The following is a 23,957-nucleotide window of genomic DNA, read 5'->3' on the forward strand; positions in this document are numbered from 1 at the left end:
CTGCAGATCAGGTCTGAATTAGGCCCTCAGCTGACTGAAACCAAGATGGTGGCACCCATGGCCGGTTTAAGCCCAAATTAAGAAAATACCTTACTTTTGCATTTCAGACATTATATTGTGAACCTGATTATTTTTGGAATAATTAAGATTTCTATATCACCTTATGACCATGATATTGTCAAAAGTGGAGAATTAAAAACATTGTAAGGGGACTGTTGAGATTCTAAATTGAAGAGTGAAATTCGGTGACTTCATTTCCATTAATTTTCAGTAATTGACAGCCTGCTGCCATCTGGGGGTGGGGAGAGGGTGGCAATAGACCTCCATTTGTGAAATTCAAGGTGTGTTGCTGCTGATCAGGGGAAGGGAAGAGGCCAGGGATCTCTATCATTGGATGGATATTTTCAGGCCTCTGCGATGGGAGGCTTGCACGGCACCATGGGTACTGCAAGCTGCCGATGGTAAGTCAGTGATCCAATGCTGCATCCTAGGACACAGCTCCGAGTTGCCTCAGGTGCGGGACTTTGGGCAACAAGGTAAAACCAACCTGGTTTTACCTTGCAAATGATTGCTGCTTTAAAAATACGGGCATTCTCACTCGAAGTCCCGCACCTCTGGCAACTGGACCCTATTACATTTCGCCACTGAGACGATCTTAGCCAAGTGGTACGTCCTCTGCATGCTATTACTACTGGCTTGTGTCATCCATTGGGTTGCACATGGCCTGTGGGAATACTGCAGCAAAGTCAAACATCACTTTCCGGAATCCCAGGTGAATAACAATACCCCGTTAGAGTCCTCACCCCTGGGTTGGTCCTGGTGTATGAAGAAACAGATCACCCAGAACACCTGTGAATCCTGACAGTAACACACTTGTGTGGACATTTTCTAGGCTTTGCCATATTAACCATCAGTTGCTTCATTTTATATTGAATATATGCTTCTGATCTGTTTCAATGTTTCTCAGACTCGGTCCTCATGGTGCCCTAGCAGTGCATGTTTTCAAGGTATCTTCAGATGTGTCCTAAGGAATAATTATTACCACTTGTAGACCTGTGCTAGCCAATTAAACCTGTTCAAGCTAGAGGATCTGGAAAACATGAACTGCCTTTATCTGATATACTGTATATTCTAAAAGGATTGTATGGGGGTTGCCCAAGAACCTGAGATGGACCTTCAACCCCAAAATGAAGTTCAAAAAGAGTAATCTATATAGCATCATGTTTGCTCAGGAAGCAGATAACGCACTGGCTTTAAAGACACACAACTATATATAGATATATATCTTACAGTGTAGAGGATGCCATTTGGAACTCCATTACTACCCACAAAAGGAACAGTCCTTATCATTCACAGTTGTTGAATCTGGATGGTGGTGCCACTGTCTGAGGAACAATTCCGGTTTGTTTGTTTTTAAAGCAAATAAACCTTGTATATAATTGTATATTCATTGCCTCCCATTCCTTGGACACCCGTCTGCCTTGCTGCAGATCTTTTGATGAAGGGGGTCAAGGATTAGGACCACAATTTATCTGCTTGTTCTTAGACTTTTATGGCCTAATATTAGTCAGTAGGATTTTATTCAGTTGTCACCAAGAGAACATTTCAGCATTCTCACATCATTACACCATATGGATGTGCCAGATTCTTAAAACGACTATCCGGGCTGCAGAGTGACTTTTCTTCCCAACCGCTCAATGAGTGAAAATGATCTTGCAAGGTGAGTAAGAAAATAAATAACAAATACACAAGAATACAACATGAACAGTAAGTGACGCCAGCTCAAAGCTTTATATAACAAAAACAAAAATGTGAGGAGAGGACAATGAAAGGCACATGCTTAATGAGGTTTAGCCTTAGGACAAAAAAACATTTCCACTTACACACACACAAAGTCTCACCTGTGTACATTTGTGTGAATAATTTAAGAATGCTTAACAAACTCTAATTTCTTTCATTTCATAAAATCAGAATGTGGCTTTCTCTTTGTGTGGGTTCTCCGATGCTTAATAAGTTCTGATTTCTGTGTAAAACATTTCCCACACTCAGAGCATGGAAATGGCTTTTCCCCTGTGTGGGTTCTCTGATGTGTAACAAGATGTGGTTTCTGTGTAAAACATTTCCCACACTCAGAACATGAAAATGGCCTCTCACCTGTGTGACTTCTCTGATGTACAACAAGATATGACTTTTGCGTAAAACATTTCCCACACTCAGAACATGGAAATGACTTCTCACCTGTGTGACATCTCTGATGTATAACAAGATATGACTTTTGAGTAAAACATTTCGCACACTCAGAGCATGGAAATGGCTTTTCCCCTGTGTGACTTCTCTGATGTGTAACAAGATGTGGTTTCTGTGTAAAACATTTCCCACACTCAGAACATGAAAATGGCCTCTCACCTGTGTGACTTCTCTGATGTATAACAAGATATGACTTTTGCGTAAAACATTTCCCACACTCAGAACATGGAAATGACTTCTCACCTGTGTGATATCTCTGATGTATAACAAGATATGTCTTTTGAGTAAAACATTTCCCACACTCAGGACATGGAAATGGCTTCTCACCTGTGTGGTGTCTCTCATGTTTAACAAGAGCTGATTTATTAATAAAACATTTCCCACACTCAGGACAAGGAAATGGCCTCTCACCTGTGTGGTGTCTCTCATGTATAACAAGAGCTGATTTCTTTATAAAACATTTCCCACACTCAGAACATGGAAATGGTCTCACTGTTGTGTGACTTATCATATGTCTAATAAGATTAGATTTATGTATAAAGCTTTTCCCACACTCAGAACATGGAAATGGCTTTTCACCTGTGTGACGTCTTTGATGTATAACAAGATTTGCTTTCTCTGTAAAACCTGTCCCACACTCAGAGCATATAAATGGCCTCTCACCTGTGTGACTTCTCTCATGTCTAACAAGAGATGATTTGCGTGTGAAACATTTCCCGCACTCAGAACATGGAAACAGCTTCTCACCTGTGTGTTGTCTTTGATGTGTAACAAGAGATGATTTCCGTGTAAAACATTTCCCACACTCAGAACATGGAAATGGCCTCTCACCTGGCTGATGGGTAATAAGCTGTGTGTCCTGTGTAAAACATTTGGCATCTACAGAACAGGGAAATATTTTATCTACTGTAAGAGCTGTAACAGATGCACCAATTTCAGAGTTATCAGGAGAACATTTCCCAGGATCAGTGGGATCAGATGATATATCTGCACAGTGAGGTACTTGGTGTATAATTGGGGTATTTGGGTTTTCTACTGGAGACTCTCTGGTGATACCATCATCACCTATTTCACAATCTTGAGAAAAAATGAGATGATCCTCTAAAACAATCCGGCTGCTACATCCATCTGCTGGGAATGAAACACATATATGGAAAAATGAATGTTTATCGAGGATCAGTTTTTCTTATAATCACTACATTGTAAGAACGTGAAATTTCCCTAAAATAGGTATATAAAAGAGGTTAAAAACTGGCCCTTGGGTTGGGGGGAGGAGGATGCGATTCATGCAGACCTACTCTTTCCTTTCCCCCTACTATTTATACTATTTTCTTCTGCACCCGACGTCCATGGAGCGTAATTGTATTTACCACCCTTCAGATAGGGGTTCCATTTATCGAACTTACCATACCATTCTGATATCGAATTTTCTCTCCCCTGTCCCCCGATGAAGAAGCTTAGTTAACTGATCGCAGTCAATCTCTGGGGTTGGACACCTGAGACTTGATACGTTCCAACACTCTAAAGTCTTCTATTAGTGTTGGTATGAAGTACATTCCTTTAAAGGTCTTACTAGATGGTACTTGGTACCAGACCGATTGCACCAGGTGTTTCTGCCCTCTGATGGAGATTGTGTCTGGGACTTATTATCATCATTGGTTGTTGTGTGCCAAAATCTCTTAGCTTGAGTCTATGATAATTTCCCTCATAATGGCTGTCAGGATACTCGCCCCACACTTCGAGTTCTGGAACCTTCTATTATGTCTCTTACCCCATAACTTCCCCAAACAGACAAATAGACTCAGTCTCCATACGGCATGTGTGACAAGATACCAGCTAGAAATGGCCTGATTCCCCTTCAAATCAAGAAGTGGTGGACATTCCGGTGGCGGTGACTGGGATGTGGCTTAGAGGACACATGGAGATGGTGTCCATCTTGTGGGGGCTTGCTATAGGATTGTCATGGGCATGTTGGCGAAAGTGGTTGTGTACAAGCATGCTGAGTTGCTCACATAGGAGGCCATATTCAGATAAGAAACTGGGCTGATGTAAGTTTTGATGTCATAGGGCTGATGTAAGTTTTGATGGTGCGACCAGTGTTGGTGTCTTAGCACCAATTGGTATTTCAGCACCTACAGATGCTGTGAGAGGACATCTCAGTCCTTGCACATTGGGACACATGGATGTATACAAGGGAAGGAGTTTGTAGAAGCATTTGCTAAAAAGTCGCAGATGGGAGACCACCAAATAGAGGAAGCTGAGGTTGCTTCTGCACTTGACTCTAAATCAGGCCCAATGTATCTTTCTTTTCCATTTTCGGTACACCCTTGTAGAATAAAAACTCAGTGAGGGAATTTACCCAAGAGAGAGAGACTGTCTTTGAGATTCAGAGCGTGCTAGATCTCTAACCACCTGTCCCACCTAACCTTTCGAAATCTGGTTGGGAACTCCTTTTGATCATTGGGTTACACCATGTGACCTCTGACACACGTATTATCATGGCACAGGACCATGAAACTCAAGAACAAAAGGCAGCCAAACAATTAGAATAATACATTTCAGTATTTATTTTTGCACTTTCATCAGGGACGGCAATGGGTAAACTCATCAGAATCAATTTGTATATCATTTAAGAAATTGAAAAAAAATTGAAATAAAAAATAAATTCTTATGAAAAATAAACCTGATAATTGCATTACGGTAACACTCGATGTCTCAAGTCTATATACTAGTATAACTGTTATGCACACCAGTGCCAGCAGGAATGTACTGGTGTCTGAATGGAGAGGGATGCAAAACAAATGAACTCACAGACAGACTGGGGAATATGACATTACATACACAGAAGGTGATAGGGTAACAAAATAAACACAAAGTGAACAGAGAAGCCCAAAGGCTAAGAAACTGGGTGTCTCCCTAGTATTAGGAATGCTCAGATGGAAAGAAGTGAGATGTTGTGATTTAATACGTAGAGAACCCGAAATGCTGTTGCTAAGGGCAACAGCAAAACCCTAAAGGGTTACCAACGGGTGTGGCAGTAAACTCCTTGGTCAGAGATGGAATAATAGACACAAGGAGAGTCTCCACAATCCTAGTCCTCACTTGCAGTGCACTGGTTCAGCTTACTGCCACTAAACTGACACCTGAACACCTTGCACAGTGAGAAAGGATTTTGGCAGGCAAGTCTGAGAATACAGCCGCAAACTTGCTAGGTTCACAGAGTAGCAAAAGAACCCCAGCAGGTTAAACGACTGACTCCAGTCTTACTGCTAGGTCTGGATTGGCAGAGTGTAATACCAAATCCCAAGGCCTATTTGCAGTAAGCAACAAACAAATACAAAGTTTACACAGTACTAGCTAGCTTTCAGGAACTGACTAACCAACAAAGATTCAGCAGCATCTGCCTAACCTGAGAAGAGGGTTTATATAGCAGGTGCTGTCCACGCCCCACTCAGACCTCACAGACTGTGAGCACAAAAACCAGCACCGGATCCCCTGCCATGCACAGAGCCTGTAACCACTGCACACCAAAAGACCCAAGCCGGAGTATCAGCTACGCTCAGGTTACTCCGCTAGCACTTGTCTCCCGGTTGCCATGACGACGTGGCAGCACAGAGCAGGAGACCCTAACAGTACCCCCCTCTGACGAGGGGTCAAAGAACCCCTACCACCGGGTTTATCAGGGAACTGCGAGAAGAAAGAGCGTAACAGTCTGGGGGCATGAAGATCACAACTGCGCACCCACGACCGCTCCTCCGGGCCATACCCCTTCCAGTGCACCAAAAATGACAGCCGACCCCGAACCATCTTGGAGTCAAGAATCCTTTCAACAACAAACTCCCTCTGGCCACGTATCAGAAGAGGGGAAGGTCTTCCACTGGAAGAAGGATTACTAATCGCCCGTTTTAAAAGGGAACAATGAAATGTTTTATTGATACCCAAAGAACGGGGTAGATCTAACTGAAATGCCACCGGATTGATAACCCTAGTGATCTTATAAGGACCAATGAACCGGGGGGCCTAACTTATGAGATGGCTGTCTCAACTTCAAATTCTTGGTAGACAACCAGACGAAGTCTCCTAATTTGAAGCTGCAGGGTCTTTTCCGCTTATCAAAAACCCTTTTGGTCACTAATGACACAGACACAAGGGCTTTCTTCACTTTCCTCCAAATACCTCTAAGGACCGAAACCACAGAGGAACCACCAGGCGTGGAGTCCAGGGGGTCAAAAGAATTGGCCTTAGGATGATGCCCATACACACAAAGGAAGGGAGAGATCCCTGTAGCAGAGTGAGCCGCGTTGTTATAGGCAAACTCCGCCATGGACAGATGAGCAACCCAGTCAGTCTGACACTTGGAGACATAACACCTGAGGAACTGCTCCAAGGACTGGTTCACCCTTTCAGTCTGCCCATTAGACTGCGGATGGTAGCCTGACGACAAGCTGACAGAAATCTGGAGATCGGAACAAAATGCCCTCCAGAATTTGGCCACAAACTGGGATCTGCGGTCAGAGACCACATCAAGTGGCAACCCGTGGAGGCGCACAACATGCAGCATAAATAATTCAGACAGGCGTCTGGCCGATGGCAGCCCAACCAATGGAACGAAGTGCGCCATCTTCGAAAACCTGTCAACGACAACCCAGATGGCTGTCATCCCCGAGGATTTGGGCAAGTCCACCACAAAATCCATTGAAATGTGGGTCCATGGCTTAGATGGAATAGAGAGTGGATGTAATGGGCCAACAGGAACCCCTCTAGGAGTCTTATTTCGGGCACAGATGTCACATGCCCGAACCCACTGATCCACATCCCTAGCCACCGAGGGCCACCACACCGCCCTAGATAGCAACTCCCGAGTTCTGGCAATACCCGGGTGACCTGCCGACTTCTTGGCATGAAATTCCAGGAACACTCGCTGTCTTAACCTAGGAGGCACAAACAAAAGACCTACCGCAAGGTCTGGAGGAGCCTGCTCCTGTGCTCTAAGGACTAATGACAAGAGGTCCTGGGTAATGCCCACTTTAATACATGATGGGGACACAATGGGCAATGGCTCCTCGGTGGTCTCCTGGATTGGAGCAAAACTCAGCGAGAGCGCATCAGCCTTGATGTTTTTTGACCCAGGGCGATATGTTATCAAAAAATTAAAGTGAGCAAAAAACAAAGCCCATCGTGCCTGCCTGGCATTGAGGCGCTTCACTGACTCTAAATATGCCAAATTCTTATAGTCGGTGAGAATTGAGACCACAAACTTAGCCCCCTCAAGCCAGTGTCTCCACTCCTCGAGTGCATCCTTAATAGCCAACAATTCCCGGTTACCCACGTCATAATTCATCTCGGCAGGCGAAAATTTACGGGAAAAGTAAGCACAGGGATGAAGGCGATTATCAGACACCCCCATCTGAGAGAGCACTGCCCCAATACCCATCTCAGAGGCATCCACCTCCACCACAAAAGGACGCTCTGGATCTGGGTGTCGCAGCACCTTGGCCGAGACAAATGCCCTTTTGAGACGGGCAAAAGCCGCTTTGGCCTCACAAGACCAGTGAGCAACATCCGCCCCTTTCTTAGTGAGTGCCACCAAGGGCGCCACTATAGACGAAAATCCAGCGATAAATCGTCTATAAAAATTTGCAAAGCCCAGAAAACGCTGAAGCACCTTCAAACTAGTGGGCTGCACCCAATCCAGGACTGCCTGTACCTTGGAACCCTCCATTTGGAAACCTTCTGGGGAGATAATATATCCTAGAAATGCGATTTGCTGAACTTCAAATTCGCACTTCTCCAGCTTCGCCCCAAGCCGGTGGTATCTGAGTTTCTGGAGGACTAAGCGTACATGCTTCCGATGTTCCTCCAGGGAATGGGAGAAGATTAGGATGTCATCTAAGTATACAACTAAGAATCTATCCAAATATTCCCTGAGCACATCGTTCATGAAGTCCTGGAAGACTGCCGGGGCATTACAGAGCCCAAAAGGCATCACCAAATATTCATAATGCCCTGAGTGGGTATTAAAGGCAGTCTTCCATTCATCCCCCTCTCTTATTCGGATTAGATTGTACGCACCGCGTAGGTCAATCTTAGAAAAAATGGTGGCAGTACGAAGCTGGTCAAACAAGACCGAAATGAGAGGCAGTGGGTATGAGTTTTTAATCGTGATACGGTTCAATTCCCTGAAGTCGATGCAGGGTCGCAACAAACCGTCCTTTTTACCCACGAAGAAGAACCCCGACCCAACTGGAGACTGTGAAGGTCTGATAAATCCCTTAGCCAAGTTCTCCTGAATGTACTCTGCCATAGCCTGAGTCTCAGGACGTGACAGGGAGTACAACCTGCTCTTGGGAAGCTTAGCATTCGGCAACAAATTAATGGCACAGTCATAGGGGCGATGGGGAGGTAGTACCTCTGCAACTCTCTTGGAGAACACGTCCGCAAAATCTGCATAACATCCTGGCAAACTTAGCTGCGAAAGCCTGACTGGAAGGCTCAAGCAACTCCTGAAACAATCAGTACCCCAACTAAGAATCTCCCCAGAGACCCAGTCAAATTGAGGATTGTGGGCCCTTAACCAGGGTAACCCCAACACCAATGGGGCAAAATTACAGACAGTCACATAAAAGGACAATTTTTCAGAGTGTGTGGCTCCAATAAACAAAGAAATCTGGCTAGTGCAAGAGGTAATTTTACCCTGGGATAATGGTTCCCCGTTTAACCCACAAATCTCAATTTCCGATGCCAAGGGTACTAAGGGAACAGAGTGTTTCAGGGCGAATTGGCGGTCCATAAAAACCCCGTCGGCCCCACTGTCCACAAAGGCCTCAGTCTTGACAGTTTGACCGAGGATCTTCAAGGTCACCGGAATGATAAAAGTCTTCTTGGGAAATTCTGACTTCTGGCCTGACAGGATATTTCCCATCACCCTCAGGCCCTGAAGTTTTCCGGCTTTTCTGGGCATGATACTACCACGTGACCTTTATTCCCACAGTACAAACATAACCCCTGCTGTCTCCTCCGCGTCTTCTCACGCGAGGAGAGGCGGGTAGCCCCAATCTGCATAGGCTCCTCGGAAAATTCCTCAGAGTCTGAGGTTCCCTTGGGAAAGAAGGAAACCTCGGTCTCCCTTTCAAGCCTGCGCTCTCTCAGCCGTCTATCCACCCGAATGGATAACTGCATGAGCTGATCCAAGCTATCAGGCAAGGGATATTGTACCAGTTGGTCTTTTAACTGGTTAGAAAGACCTCTTCGGTACTGGTGTCTCAGGGCTGGGTCATTCCACTGGGTATCATGGTCCAACCTCCGAAACTCCGTACAATAAACCTCAACTGGCCTTCGCCCTTGCTTAAGGATCGAAATCTGAGCCTCGGCTGAGGCCGTCTTGTCAGGGTCATCATACAACATGCCCAGTGCCGTAAAAAAAGCATCAACACTTTTAAGCGACGGACAGTCAGGCTGCAACCCATATGCCCAGACCTGTGGGTCTCCTTGTAGCAAGGAAATCACTATGCCCACCCGCTGAATCTCCGACCCAGAAGACTGAGGCCTAAGCTGGAAATATAGCTTGCAGCTCTCCTTGAAACAAAAGAACTGCGAGCGATCTCCAGAAAAACGATCCGGGAGATTTACTTTCGGCTCCTTAACCCCTGAAGGTACTGCTGCTGCGGGAGCTCCGCCAGCGGCCTGCGAGGTGTGCATTTTAATAGACAAATCATTAAATTGTCGAGTCAGGACCTGCACCTGATCGACCACCTGTTGCAAAGTATTTTGAGGGGTATGCTCCATATTCCCACAAAATTTCAACAGGAGTATTAGGCTGCTGAATATGTTATGCACACCAGTGCCAGCAGGAATGTACTGGTGTCTGAACGGAGAGGGATGCAAAACAAATGAACTCACAGACAGACTGGGGAATATGACATTACATACACAGAAGGTGATAGGGTAACAAAATAAACACAAAGTGAACAGAGAAGCCCAAAGGCTAAGAAACTGGGTGTCTCCCTAGTATTAGGAATGCTCAGATGGAAAGAAGTGAGATGTTGTGATTTAATACGTAGAGAACCCGAAATGCTGTTGCTAAGGGCAACAGCAAAACCCTAAAGGGTTACCAACGGGTGTGGCAGTAAACTCCTTGGTCAGAGATGGAATAATAGACACAAGGAGAGTCTCCACAATCCTAGTCCTCACTTGCAGTGCACTGGTTCATCTTACTGCCACTAAACTGACACCTGAACACCTTGCACAGTGAGAAAGGATTTTGGCAGGCAAGTCTGAGAATACAGCCGCAAACTTGCTAGGTTCACAGAGTAGCAAAAGAACCCCAGCAGGTTAAACGACTGACTCCAGTCTTACTGCTAGGTCTGGATTGGCAGAGTGTAATACCAAATCCCAAGGCCTATTTGCAGTAAGCAACAAACAAATACAAAGTTTACACAGTACTAGCTAGCTTTCAGGAACTGACTAACCAACAAAGATTCAGCAGCATCTGCCTAACCTGAGAAGAGGGTTTATATAGCAGGTGCTGTCCACGCCCCACTCAGACCTCACAGACTGTGAGCACAAAAACCAGCACCGGATCCCCTGCCGTGCACAGAGCCTGTAACTACTGCACAGCAAAAGACCCGAACCGGAGTATCAGCTACGCTCAGGTTACTCCGCTAGCACTTGTCTCCCGGTTGCCATGACGACGTGGCAGCACAGAGCAGGAGACCCTAACAATAACCTATGATCTTGGAATAAAGGCCGTGTGGGACCCCATCTCCAACAATTACACAAAGCTCCTCCTGTACATTATTTTCTGCTGGTGATCTTCAGGTCATTCGTCCTCAAAACATTTGTTTTTATTTGAACACTGTTTTTTTCTGCAGTTACAAGGGAGTGCAAACAAAGCCCCACTGCACCTAAATTTATTCATGTAGCAGTTTACAAATAAATAAATTACAGGTCATTCTGATTTTTCTAAATATATTTCATGTAAGGTACAAATATGGTTCAATTCTTGATAAGGAATGGTCGTGATGGACACCTCACCACCTTTGTTGATAATTAAAAATAGCTTGGATACAACCATGAAGTTCACTCTGAAGTGTAGTTTATGTATTATCAATTTGGGGAGATGTGTTATTGAGCCAGGATATAATTCTATTGAAATCAAGCAGGCTGTATACAATTTTATGAACTTGACTCGGGAGCAGTTATCGACAACACGTAGAAGAGAGGCTCATTATCAACCCATCACTTTTGTTGATAAACATTCAGTGGCTTCAAATAAAGTAAAGCAACCATTCTTGCAGTAATGGTATATTATTCATTTAGATCCTATTTTAAAAAGTGGAACCATAAGAAATAAAATAGTTAGACAGTCAACTACAAAACTGCTGGAGATATGGAAGAAGTTGAAAGGAAAACAGGACAGGGACCCCCACCAAATGACACTGGGGACCTCGTAAAGCAGTGTGCTCCTCAGATGTCTCAGTCCAACCTCTGTGGCCCCACCCAGGAGGAGCTGAAACAACATAAGACCAGGACATAAGATGTACCAGAATCTGCTGCATAGAAAATAGGCAGGTCTCCAGTTACAGTCCATGGCATTAGGGCTCCTAGGATATTGTATCTCTTTTAGGTGTAGACAGACCACCCTCAACATGTTACTGCTCTGGAAGATACTAGAGCTGAAATTAGTATCTTTCATGGTACTCTATCTACAGTATTGGAAGGGGTCAGAGTTTACCAGCCCTTCATTGATTGGGGACATCACAGACAAGTTACAAATACAAAAGTAAATTAGTATGGGGAAGTACTCACTGTGGACCTATCTGTTGGTGAGTCGACTTTTAGCTAAAGCCTCCTTATCAGGGAAGTCTATCTAGTGTGACCCAGTCTACACCCCACCTCCATCTCAGCCAGTCCCCAGGAAAAGTATTACATTCCAATTATCACAAAGGAAAGAATATGTGACTCTTGTCTGTAAAATGTATTTGGCACTTACCTGTGCTGATATCTGTAGGGATTTCCTCCTCCTTACACTGCTGATCACCCCTCACATACGTCTCTTCTTCTCCCTCTGTATCTTCTGCCTTTATATAAGGCACATACGTCTCTTCTTCTTCCTCTATATCTTCTGCCTTTATATCAGTCACATTCGTCTCTTCTTCCTCTATATCTTCTGCCTTTATATCAGTCACATACGTCTCTTCTTCTTCCTCTGTATCTTCTGTCTTTATATCAGTCACATACGTCTCTTCTTCTTCCTCTCTATCTTCTGCCTTTATATCACTCACATACGTCTCTTCTTCTTCCTCTATATCTTCTACCTTTATATCAGTCACATACGTCTCTTCTTCTCCCTCTGTATCTTCTGCCTTTATATCAGTCACATACGTCTCTTCTTCTCCCTCTGTATCTTCTGCCTTTATATCAGTCACATACGTCTCTTCTTCTCCCTCTGTATCTTCTGCCTTTATATCAGTCACATACGTCTCTTCTTCTCCCTCTATATCTTCTGCCTTTATATCAGTCACATACGTCTCTTCTTCTCCCTCTGTATCTTCTGCCTTTATATCAGTCACATACATCTCTTCTTCACCCTCTATATCTTCTGACTTCATATCAGTCACATACATCTCTTCTTCTTCCTCTATATCTTCTGCCTTCATATCAGTCACATACGTCTCTTCTTCTCCCTCTGTATCATCTGCCTTTATATGAGTCACATACGTCTCTTCTTCTCCCTCTGTAATGGCTACCTTAATATCAGTCAGATATTTACCCTAAATAACCCACAAAAAAATTAAATAACACAGTAATTCTGATTTTATTAACCGAGAGTAAACAGTATAATATCAGTGTATAAGACACAGCTTCTCTACACAACATATAGTGACAGTCACTTTGGTATATTGGTGAGACCCTAAAGCCCACCTACCTGATCCTCCTGTGGGATCCTGTGATTCTCCTCTATACAATCCTGGGAATACAGAGGACGGGGACATCTCTCTGGGGTATCTCTGTTACTGGGCCCATCTGTAGGAGACACACAGTGACTGAGTACAGTGTATTTATGTGATTATCAGGTGATGTGTATATATAGGGGCCCCCATACCTGCTCTCCCCTGTATAATACATGATAGTATCCTCTTACCCAGTGATGTGAGGGGCCGGTGATTATCTATCATCATGTCCTTGTACAGACCCCTGTGTTCCTCTATATACTCCTCCTCCTGCATGGAGACATAGACAGTTACATCCTGACACCTTATAGGAACCTGACACACACAGGGATACAGTCATCACCCAGACACGTCCCCTGGTGTTACTGTATAATGCCCCATTCCCAGCAGTCACCTCTCCGGTCATCACCCAGACACATCCCCTGGTGTTACTGTATAATGCCCCATTCCCAGCAGTCACCTCACCAGTCATCACCCAGACACATCCCCTGGTGTTACTGTATAATGTCCCATTCCCAGCAGTCACCTCTCCAGTCATCATCCAGACACATCCTCTGGTGTTACTGTATAATGTCCCATTCCCAGCAGTCACCTCTCCAGTCATCACCCAGACACATCCCCTGGTGTTACTGTATAATGCCCCATTCCCAGCAGTCACCTCTCCAGTCATCACCCAGACACGTCCCCTGGTGTTACTGTATAATGCCCCATTCCCAGCAGTCACCTCTCCAGTCATCACCCAGACACATCCCCTGGTGTTACTGTATAATGCCCCATTCCCAGCAGTCATATCTCCAGTCATCACCCAGGCACGTCTCCTGGTGTTACTGTATAATGCCCCATTCCCAGCAGTCACCTCTCCAGTCATCACCTAGACACGTCCCCTGGTGTTACTGTATAATGCCCCATCCCAGCAGTCATCTCTCCAGTCATCACCCAGACATGTCTCCTGGTGTTACTGTATAATGCCCCATTCCCAGCAGTCACCTCTCCAGTCATCACCCAGACACATCCCCTGGTGTTACTATATAATGCCCCATTCCCAGCAGTCACCTCTCCAGTCATCACCCAGACACATCCCCTGGTGTTACTGTATAATGTCCCATTCCCAGCAGTCACCTCTCCAGTCATCACCCAGACACGTCCCCTGGTGTTACAATATAATGTCCCATTCTCAGCAGTCACCTCTCCAGTCATCACCCAGACACATCCCCTGGTGTTACTGTATAATGCCCCATTCCCAGCAGTCACCTCTCCGGTCATCACCCAGACACGTCCCCTGGTGTTACTGTATAATGTCCCATCCCAGCAGTGATCTCTCCAGTCATCACCCAGACACGTCTCCTGGTGTTACTGTATAATGGCCCTCATTCCGAGTTGTTCGCTCGTTATTTTTTTCGCTACGGAGCGATTAGTCACAAACTGCGCATGCGCAATGTTCGCAGTGCGCCAGCGCCAAGTAAATTTGCACAAAAGTTTGGTATTTTACTCACGGCCTAACAAGGTTTTTTCATCGTTCTGGTGATCGGAGTGTGATTGACAGGAAGTGGGTGTTTCTGGGCGGAAACTGGCCGTTTTCTGGGAGTGTGCGGAAAAACGCAGGCGTGTCAGAGAAAAACGCGGGAGTGTCTGGAGAAACGGGGGAGTGGCTGGGCGAACGCTGGGTGTGTTTGTGATGTCAAACCAGGAACGAAACGGCCTGAGCTAATCGCAATCTGTGAGTAGGTCTGGAGCTACTCAGAAACTGTTAAGAAATTTCTATTCGCAATTCTGCTAATCTTTCGTTCGCAATTCTGCAAAGCTAAGATACACTCCCAGATGGCGGCGGCCAGCGAGCGAACAACTCAGAATGAGGGCCAATGTCCCATTCCCAGCAGTCACCTCTCCAGTCAGCAGCTGAATGATCTTGTTGGTGAGTTCCAGGATCTTCTGGTCATTGTGTCTCTCATGTATCAGTGAGTGAGGTGGAGGCACCATGATAGGGCTCTGGGTCCTGCTCAGTCCTCCTGACACACAGGGATGGCGGCTGGATGTCTCACACTCACCGGATGTCTTCCTCACTACCGCGTAATCCTGTGCATTGGGGAGACATCATACATCACTGCATAAACTCCCAGATCCCCTCACCTCCCCAGTCATGTCCCTGTATTATTACTATAGATATAAGTGATGTCACTGTGACGCTCCTAGATCCCCTCTCCTCCCCAGTCATGTCCCTGTATTATTACTATAGATATAAGTGATGTCACTGTGACGCTCCCAGATCCCCTCACCTCCCCAGTCATGTTCCTGTATTATTACTATAGATATAAGTGATGTCACTGTGACACTCCCAGATCCCCTCACCTCCCCAGTCATGTCCTTGTATTATTTCTATAGATATGCGATGTCACAGTGACTTTCCTAGAGCCCCTCACCTCCCCAGTCACGTCCCTGTGTTATTACTATAGATATAAGTGATGTCACTGTGACACTCCCAGATCCCTCTCACCTCCCCAGTCATGTCCCTGTATTATTACATTAGATATGTGATGTCACTATGACACTCCCAGATCCCCTCACCTCCCCAGTCATGTCCCTGTATTAATAGTATTGATATAAGTGATGCCAATGTGACACTCCCAGATCCCCTCACCTCCCCAGTCATGTTCCTGTATTATTAGTATAGATACAAGTGATGTCACTGTGAGACTCCCAGATCCCCTCACCTCCCCAGTCATGTTCCTGTATTATTAGTATAGATATAAGTGATATCACTGTGACACTCCCATATCCCCTCACCTCCCCAGTCATGTTCCTGTATTATTACTATAGATATGTGATGTCACTGTGATACTCCCAGATCCCCTCACATCCCCAGTCATGTCCTTGTATTATAACTATAGATATAAGTGATGTCCCTGTGACATTCCTAGATCCCCTCACCTCCCCAGTCATGTACCTGTATTATTACTACAGATATAAGTAATGTCACTGTGATGCTCCCATATCCCCTCAACTCCCCAGTCATGTCCCTGTATTATTACTACAGATATAACTGATGTCACTGTGACATTCCCAGAGCCCCTCACCTGCCCAGTCACATCCCTGTATTATTACTATAGATATACGTGATGTCACTGTGAAGCTCCCAGACCCCCCTCACCTCCCCAGTCATGTCCCTGTTTTATTACTATTGATATAAGTGATGTCAATGTGACACTCCCAGATCCCCTTACCTCCCCAGTCATGTCCCTTTATTATTACTTTTGATATAAGTGATGTCAATGTGACACTCCCAGATCCCCTTACCTCCCCAGTTATGTCCCTGTATTATTACTTTTGATATAAGTGATGTCAATGTGACACTCCCAGATCCCCTCAGACACTCCCAGATCCCCTCACCTCCCCAGTCATGTGCCTGTATTATTACTATAGATATAAGTGATGTAACTGTGAAGCTCCCAGACCCCCCTCACCTCCCCAATCAGCAGGTAGATAATCTCCAGGGTGATATTTATTATTCTCTCAGTCTTGTGACTCCTGTCCGTGTCCATCCTTTGTGATGCAGTGAGAATACAGAACGTGTGATGTTTCTCACAGCTGGAGTGTCAAGGAATAAATATAATACATATAATACACATCACAGAAAACACATGTAACAGACATGTAAACTGAGTAACCAGTAATACTCCTCTTTCCCCCCAGCCATAACGCTCTGGTCAGTGTATCTCAGAGGTTCCTGTGACCCAGTCTCATAAAGCTCTTCAGAGTCCATTGCTTTACGATACACCATCATTACTTATGGCCTGAAGTCTTGAGCCTCCCAGACACATATTTGGTTCAAATGACTGAACCAGTGATAATGGGATTATTGGTCTAAATTTGTTAATTTCAGAAAGGTTTGAGGCCAGATTTTTCCAAGCTCTGCAGTTACTGTGCGCAGGTCACACCAATATAACACATCTGAGACACACTGATTTCTATACAAGCACCAGTACGCTTATAGTGCTGAGCAAAATGGAGTTAGCAAACAAGCAAACCGTATACTCGTGGGAAAAGCAAGGTGTGTGCTGAAGGACGCAAGTTTAGAGGAAAGTTTTTGGGGCGGACGCGGTGTCTACAGCAATATACTTACCAACAGTTGCTCTAAAGGACATATGACCAGGCCTTAATTGGTGCTAACAAACGACAACAAGGAGATTTACACTGTGCCATTCATACGGACTCTGCAGGTATAATCTTGCATCTGGAAAAGCTGAAAGTCAATATCCAGGAGGTGAGCTGATAAGTGATATATTCTATATACAGTAGTACCTGATTGGACTTGCTGGGACGGTCCTTCACTGAAGAGCGCAAACTCTAATTAATATGAGCTGTGACTAAAACAACATAATATGATCTAATGGGTGTGGTATGGAAGGTCGACAGTGTCTCTAGGTCGACAAAAGGTCTAAGTCGGCAGGTCAAAAAGTCGACATGAGTTTTTCAGGGTTTTTTGGTGTGGTTTTCTCTGTACAGTGACCGGGAACCCCAATTATTTGACCTGCCGACCTAGAACATGTCAACCTAGAGACCCTGTCGACCAATAGTGGTCGACCTAGAGACCGGATCCCAATCTAATAGCACCATTTTGATGGTCATTTTTTACTATTGAGACCGGTCGTTACATATGTTCTTTAAGTGCAGGGGTGACCAGGAGTTAATAAGTCCGACATAACTTTTATGCACTCTTAAAATAGACTATATGTGTATGTTAATGTTACAATGAGAACTGATTAATTATAAGTTGTTTATGAGGTCACATACATATATTTCCTTATTCGCTCCCATTGGTGACATTTTTTTACTGCATGTATTGTCAAGAGTCAAAGACAGTTTAGTGCATAGGGGGTCATTCCGAGTTGTTCGCTCTTTGCAGATTTTCGCTACGGAGCGATTAAGGCAAAAATGCGCATGGTACGCAGTGCGCATGCGCTAAGTATTTTTGCTGAAAACTTAGTAGATTTACTCACGCCCGAACTAAGATTTTTCATCGTTGAAGTGAGCGTAGTGTGATTGACAGTAAGTGGGTGTTTATGGGCGGAAACTGGTCGTTTTCTGGGAGTGTGCGGAAAAACGCAGGCATGTCAGGGAAAAACGCGGGAGTGTCTGGAGAAATGGGGGAGTGGTTGGCCGGACGCTGGGCGTGTGTGTGACGTCAAACCAGGAAAGAAACGGCCTGAACTGATCGCTATTTGTGAGTAGGTCTGGAGCTACTCAGAAACTGCTAAGAAATTTCTATTCGCTATTTTGCGAATCTTTCGTTCGCTATTCTGCTAAGCTAAGATACACTCCCAGAGGGCGGCGGCTTAGCGTGTGCTAAAAGCAGCTAGCGAGCGAACAACTCGGAATGAGGGCCATAGTACTCAGCTATTGTCATGAGATTAAAGGCCACAGATTGTGGAATCCAACTACAAGAGAGTTCATCAACTCTAGTGATGGTGTATTGAAGGAAACAAGGCAAGTTATGGAAGAGATTCAAAAAAGTATTGGTGTGATCCCGCACTGCTACTGGACCCTACACACTGGGCGATATGAGGGAAAGATATGAACGATCTCATTCATTAATGAACGAGATAGCGTTCATATCTTTGAGTGTGGAGGCTCCAGCGATGAACGATGCGTGGCCCCGCGCTCGTTCATCGCTGGTGCCCCGTCGCCTGTGCATGCAGGCCAATATGGACGATCTCGTCCATATTTGCCTGCACTGCTATGGAGTCGGGTGACGGGGGAGTGAAGAAACTTCACTCCCCCCGTTACTGCCCCCCGCCGCCGGGTTGGCCGTATCCGGCGTCGGGCAGCTCGGCGGCGGATTGTGCAGTGTGTAGGGCCCATTACTTTATACAATTGGAATCAGTATATTAATACCAACTATTATTGGAAAATTCTTACGCTCAGAAATTAGCAATTTATAGGGTGTTGGCGGTGCTCCTCTGAGGAAATGATTATAATATCATAGGGGGTAGTTTACCTCTGTTTGGGGGCACTCATTTGTGCATAATATAATTTAAAACATAACTTTTAATTCATAGGTTAATACATAGAAATTTAATACATAGAAAAGCAACTCTGCTCTGTACTTTTATTTCAAATTAGAATTAAAATAAATAATATTGAAAAAATTTAGGTTATAAATTACCTGTATATTTTATTTTTAGTGATTACTTCATGACCATTAATTAGTGTGGAAAATACAACAATCTCCCTTTGGTACTTCGCTTCCAGAGAGGGTGAGAATATTTCTTTGTTTGTATATATATGTCAGTGATTTTAACATTTAGAGTCATTACTATCTCTCATCCCAGTTTTTGGGCACAGTCTGAGGTTTTATCTTATGATGGTCTCTTTTAACATAGACGACCCATCAATGTATATAGTATAGTATCGATAATTTTGAACAGAGAGATGTGACGTCAGCCTCGAACGTACCTTCGAGGCTGACGCCATATCTGGAATCCCGTGCAGCGCACACACGGGGCCGGACACAGGGCACTCAGAGAGAGAGACGCTAATGATACGGGACTACAGAGGACAACACACATACAGGTACTTCTGGCGTCCTCTCATCGGGGTGCGGCAGGGGAGGCAACATTGCGCTGATCGCTTGGTAATCAGTATAGACTAACCTCACCATTTTTACAGGTCGCAAAACGGAAGCTTCATGTAAAAGTTTGTATAACAACGAGACGCTAGTAGCGAGGGGTGGCGTTAATAGTGGAGTATGCTACTGAGTAGGAGCCAACAAAATGGCTCCTCAAAAGATGCTTCATTCCCTCACCAAGATGGCCACCAATATTGTATCTGCGGATGCACTGCTCCATCTTGCCACATGCTGGAGGATGTATGTCCTCCTATTAGCTCAGGAGATCTGCGACGCTACCTGTTACATTCACTGTTCCAGACCCCTGCACTGCTAACCGGACAGACAGGGCAGTCACCGACTGGTGATCTGTCAGCATCCCGGCTCTGCTCTATCTACAACCAGACCTATGTAACAGTACATATGGCTGTACATCCACTACTGCTAAATACACTACATAGCTTGGCTCATCACTAAGGCTGCACACACATTCCCAACAGCAGGAGGCAGAGGGGTGGGAGGGGAGAGTATACAGGACAGAGAATAATAATAACAGGACACCACAGGCTGCTCCCCCTGTATAATAATAACAGGACGCCACAGGCTGCTTTCCCTGTATAATAACAACAGGACACCACAGGCTGCTCCCCCTGTATAATAATAACAGGACGCCACAGGCTGCTTTCCCTGTATAATAATAATAATAATAACAGGACACCACAGGCTTCTCCCTCTGTATAATAATAATAATAATAATAATAATAATAATAATAATAAAAACAACAACAGGACACCACAGGCTTCTCCCTCTGTATAATAATAATAATAATAATAATAATAATAATAATAATAACTACAGGACACCACAGGCTGCTGCTCCTTTATAATAATAATAATAATAATAATAATAATAATAACAACAACAGGACACCACAGGCTGATCCTCCTGCATAATAATAATAATAACAACAGGACACCACAGGCTGCTCCTCCTGTATAATAACAACAACAACAACAGGACACAACAGACTTCTCCCCCTGTATAATAATAACAGGAAACCACAGGTTGCTCCTCCTGAATAATAATAACAGTACAACACAGGCATACCCTCCAACATGACCCGCCCCACTAGGTACAAAATGCTCTGTTTCTGGATTTCCCTCTTAATTTATTATTGCCATCACCTGTGAAGAAACAGCTTTCTTATCATTTAGCTAGTTCAGCACAGGTGATTGAAATCATAAATTAAGAGGGAAGTCCAGGAACAGAGCATTTTGTACCTAGTGGGGCGGGTCATGTTGGAGGGTCTGCACAGGCTGCTCCTCCTGTATAATAATAACAACACCACACTATATTAGGGTAGTGTCTAGATTACCTTCGTGCAGAGGACCTTTCTATATTACCTCTTTCCTCACCAGTAACCCGGAAGTTGTTATGGTAAAAAAAATAATAATCAGATCTAGAACGGAAGTAGCGTGGAACGCAGATGCAGAAAGACAGGTAGAACGCACAAACAGGAAGTAGGATGGAAGGCAGATGCAGGAAGACAGGTGGAACGCACGGGGCGGAAGTAGGATGGAACGCAGATGCAGGAAGACAGGTGGAACGCACAGACCGGAAGTGAGAGTACGCAGATGCGGTAAGACAGGTGGCCCGCACAGACAGGAAGTGAGATGGAACGCAGATGCGGGAAGACAGGTGGAACGCACATACCGGAAGTACGATGGAACGCAGATGCAGGAAGACAGGTGGAACGCACGGGGCGGAAGTACGGTGTGTAACACTCCCCGGTAAGAAAAGAACAGTGACTGACAGTGAGGTGAGTACACAGATATATAATATGAGGAACATATAACAAACATCTCTCCTACCTCTATATACCCTCACAGTGCCCCCTGGTGCCAGCTATATACTCCCTATAGTGCCCCCTGTTGCTCCCAGATGCCAGCTATATATCCCCTATAGCGCCCCCTGTTGCTAGCTATATACCCCCTATAGCGCCCCAATTGTTCCCTGGTGCCATCTATATACCCTCACAGTGCTCTCTATTGTTCCTCAGTGCCAACTTTATACCCTCACAGTGCCCCCTGTTGTTCCCTGGTGAAAGCTATATACCCCCTATAGCGCCCCCTGTTGCTAGCTATATACCCCCTATAGTGCCCCCTGTTGCTCCCTGGTACCATCTATATACCCCCTATAGTGCCCTCTGTTGCTAGCTATATATTCCCTATAGCGCCCCTGTTGTTCCCCGGTGCCAGCTATATACCCTCACAGTGCCCCCTGTTGTTCCCTGGTGCCAGCTATATACCTTCACAGTGCCCCCTGTTGTTCCCCGGTGCCAGCTATATACCCTCACAGTGCCCCCTGTTGTTCCCTGGTGCCAGCTATATACCTTCACAGTGCCCCCTGTTGTTCCCCGGTGCCAGCTATATACCCTCACAGTGCCCCCTGTTGTTCCCTGGTGCCAGCTATATACCCTCACAGTGCCCCCTGTTGTTCCCTGGTGCCAGCTATATACCCTCACAGTGCCCCCTGTTGTTCCCTGTTGCCAGCTATATACCCTCACAGTGCCCCCTGTTGTTCCCTGGTGCCAGCTATATACCTTCACAGTGCCCCCTGTTGTTCCCCGGTGCCAGCTATATACCCTCACAGTGCCCCCTGTTGTTCCCTGGTGCCAGCTATATACCTTCACAGTGCCACCTGTTGTTCCCCGGTGCCAGCTATATACCCTCACAGTGCCCCCTGTTGTTCCCCGGTGCCAGCTATATACCCTCACAGTGCCCCCTGTTGTTCCCTGGTGCCAGCTATATACCTTCACAGTGCCCCCTGTTGTTCCCCGGTGCCAGCTATATACCCTCACAGTGCCCCCTGTTGTTCCCTGGTGCCAGCTATATACCTTCACAGTGCCCCCTGTTGTTCCCCGGTGCCAGCTATATACCCTCACAGTGCCCCCTGTTGTTCCCTGGTGCCAGCTATATACCCTCACAGTGCCCCCTGTTGTTCCCTGTTGCCAGCTATATACCCTCACAGTGCCCCCTGTTGTTCCCTGTTGCCAGCTATATACCCTCACAGTGCCCCCTGTTGTTCCCTGGTGCCAGCTATATACCCTCACAGTGCCCCCTGTTGTTCCCCGGTGCCAGCTATATACCCTCACAGAGCCCCCTGTTGTTCCCTGGTGCCAGCTATATACTCCCTATAGTGCCGCCTGTTGCTCCCAGATGCCAGCTATATATCCCCTATAGCGCCCCCTGTTGCTAGCTATATACCCCCTATAGCGCCCCAATTGTTCCCTGGTGCCATCTATATACCCTCACAGTGCTCTCTAGTGTTCCTCAGTGCCAACTTTATACCCTCACAGTGCCCCCTGTAGTTCCCTGGTGAAAGCTATATACCCCCTATAGCGCCCCCTGTTGCTAGCTATATACCCCCTATAGTGCCCCCGGTTGCTCCCTGGTACCATCTATATACCCCCTATAGTGCCCTCTGTTGCTAGCTATATATTCCCTATAGCGCCCCTGTTGTTCCCCGGTGCCAGCTATATACCCTCACAGTGCCCCCTGTTGTTCCCTGGTGCCAGCTATATACCTTCACAGTGCCCCCTGTTGTTCCCCGGTGCCAGCTATATGCCCTCACAGTGCCCCCTGTTGTTCCCCGGTGCCAGCTATATACCCTCACAGTGCCCCCTGTTGTTCCCTGGTGCCAGCTATATACCTTCACAGTGCCCCCTGTTGTTCCCCGGTGCCAGCTATATACCCTCACAGTGCCCCCTGTTGTTCCCTGGTGCCAGCTATATACCCTCACAGTGCCCCCTGTTGTTCCCTGTTGCCAGCTATATACCCTCACAGTGCCCCCTGTTGTTCCCTGTTGCCAGCTATATACCCTCACAGTGCCCCCTGTTGTTCCCTGGTGCCAGCTATATACCTTCACAGTGCCCCCTGTTGTTCCCCGGTGCCAGCTATATACCCTCACAGTGCCCCCTGTTGTTCCCTGGTGCCAGCTATATACCCTCACAGTGCCCCCTGTTGTTCCCTGTTGCCAGCTATATACCCTCACAGTGCCCCCTGTTGTTCCCTGTTGCCAGCTATATACCCTCACAGTGCCCCCTGTTGTTCCCTGGTGCCAGCTATACACCCTCACAGTGCCCCCTGTTGTTCCC

General features: G+C 45.9%; 2 protein-coding genes across 2 annotated transcripts in view; one reads left to right on the forward strand and one right to left on the reverse strand.

Annotated features, from left to right (window-relative positions):
* Positions 1 to 1,780: 1,780 nt before the first annotated feature.
* On the reverse strand, positions 1,781 to 21,224 carry LOC135054488 (zinc finger protein 568-like). Its single transcript, XM_063957595.1, has 7 exons — positions 21,177 to 21,224; positions 16,658 to 16,781; positions 15,081 to 15,272; positions 13,391 to 13,469; positions 13,175 to 13,272; positions 12,239 to 13,019; positions 1,781 to 3,378 (listed from the first exon to the last, which is right to left on the reverse strand). Exons 2-7 carry the CDS (start codon positions 16,733 to 16,735, stop codon positions 1,955 to 1,957), a joined length of 2,652 nt encoding a protein of 883 aa, XP_063813665.1. The 5' UTR covers positions 16,736 to 16,781; positions 21,177 to 21,224; the 3' UTR covers positions 1,781 to 1,954.
* A 337-nt stretch (positions 21,225 to 21,561) lies between these two features.
* LOC135054493 (oocyte zinc finger protein XlCOF6.1-like) overlaps positions 21,562 to 23,957 on the forward strand; it is a 124,886-nt gene continuing 122,490 nt past the window's right edge. Inside the window, exon 1 of the mRNA XM_063957607.1 lies at positions 21,562 to 21,620. The gene's annotated coding sequence lies outside the window, so the exon portion shown is untranslated. The remainder of the gene's footprint in view (positions 21,621 to 23,957) is intronic.

The sequence above is a fragment of the Pseudophryne corroboree genome, chromosome 3 (assembly GCF_028390025.1).
Source record: "Pseudophryne corroboree isolate aPseCor3 chromosome 3, aPseCor3.hap2, whole genome shotgun sequence".
NCBI classification, from domain to species: Eukaryota; Metazoa; Chordata; class Amphibia; order Anura; family Myobatrachidae; genus Pseudophryne; species Pseudophryne corroboree.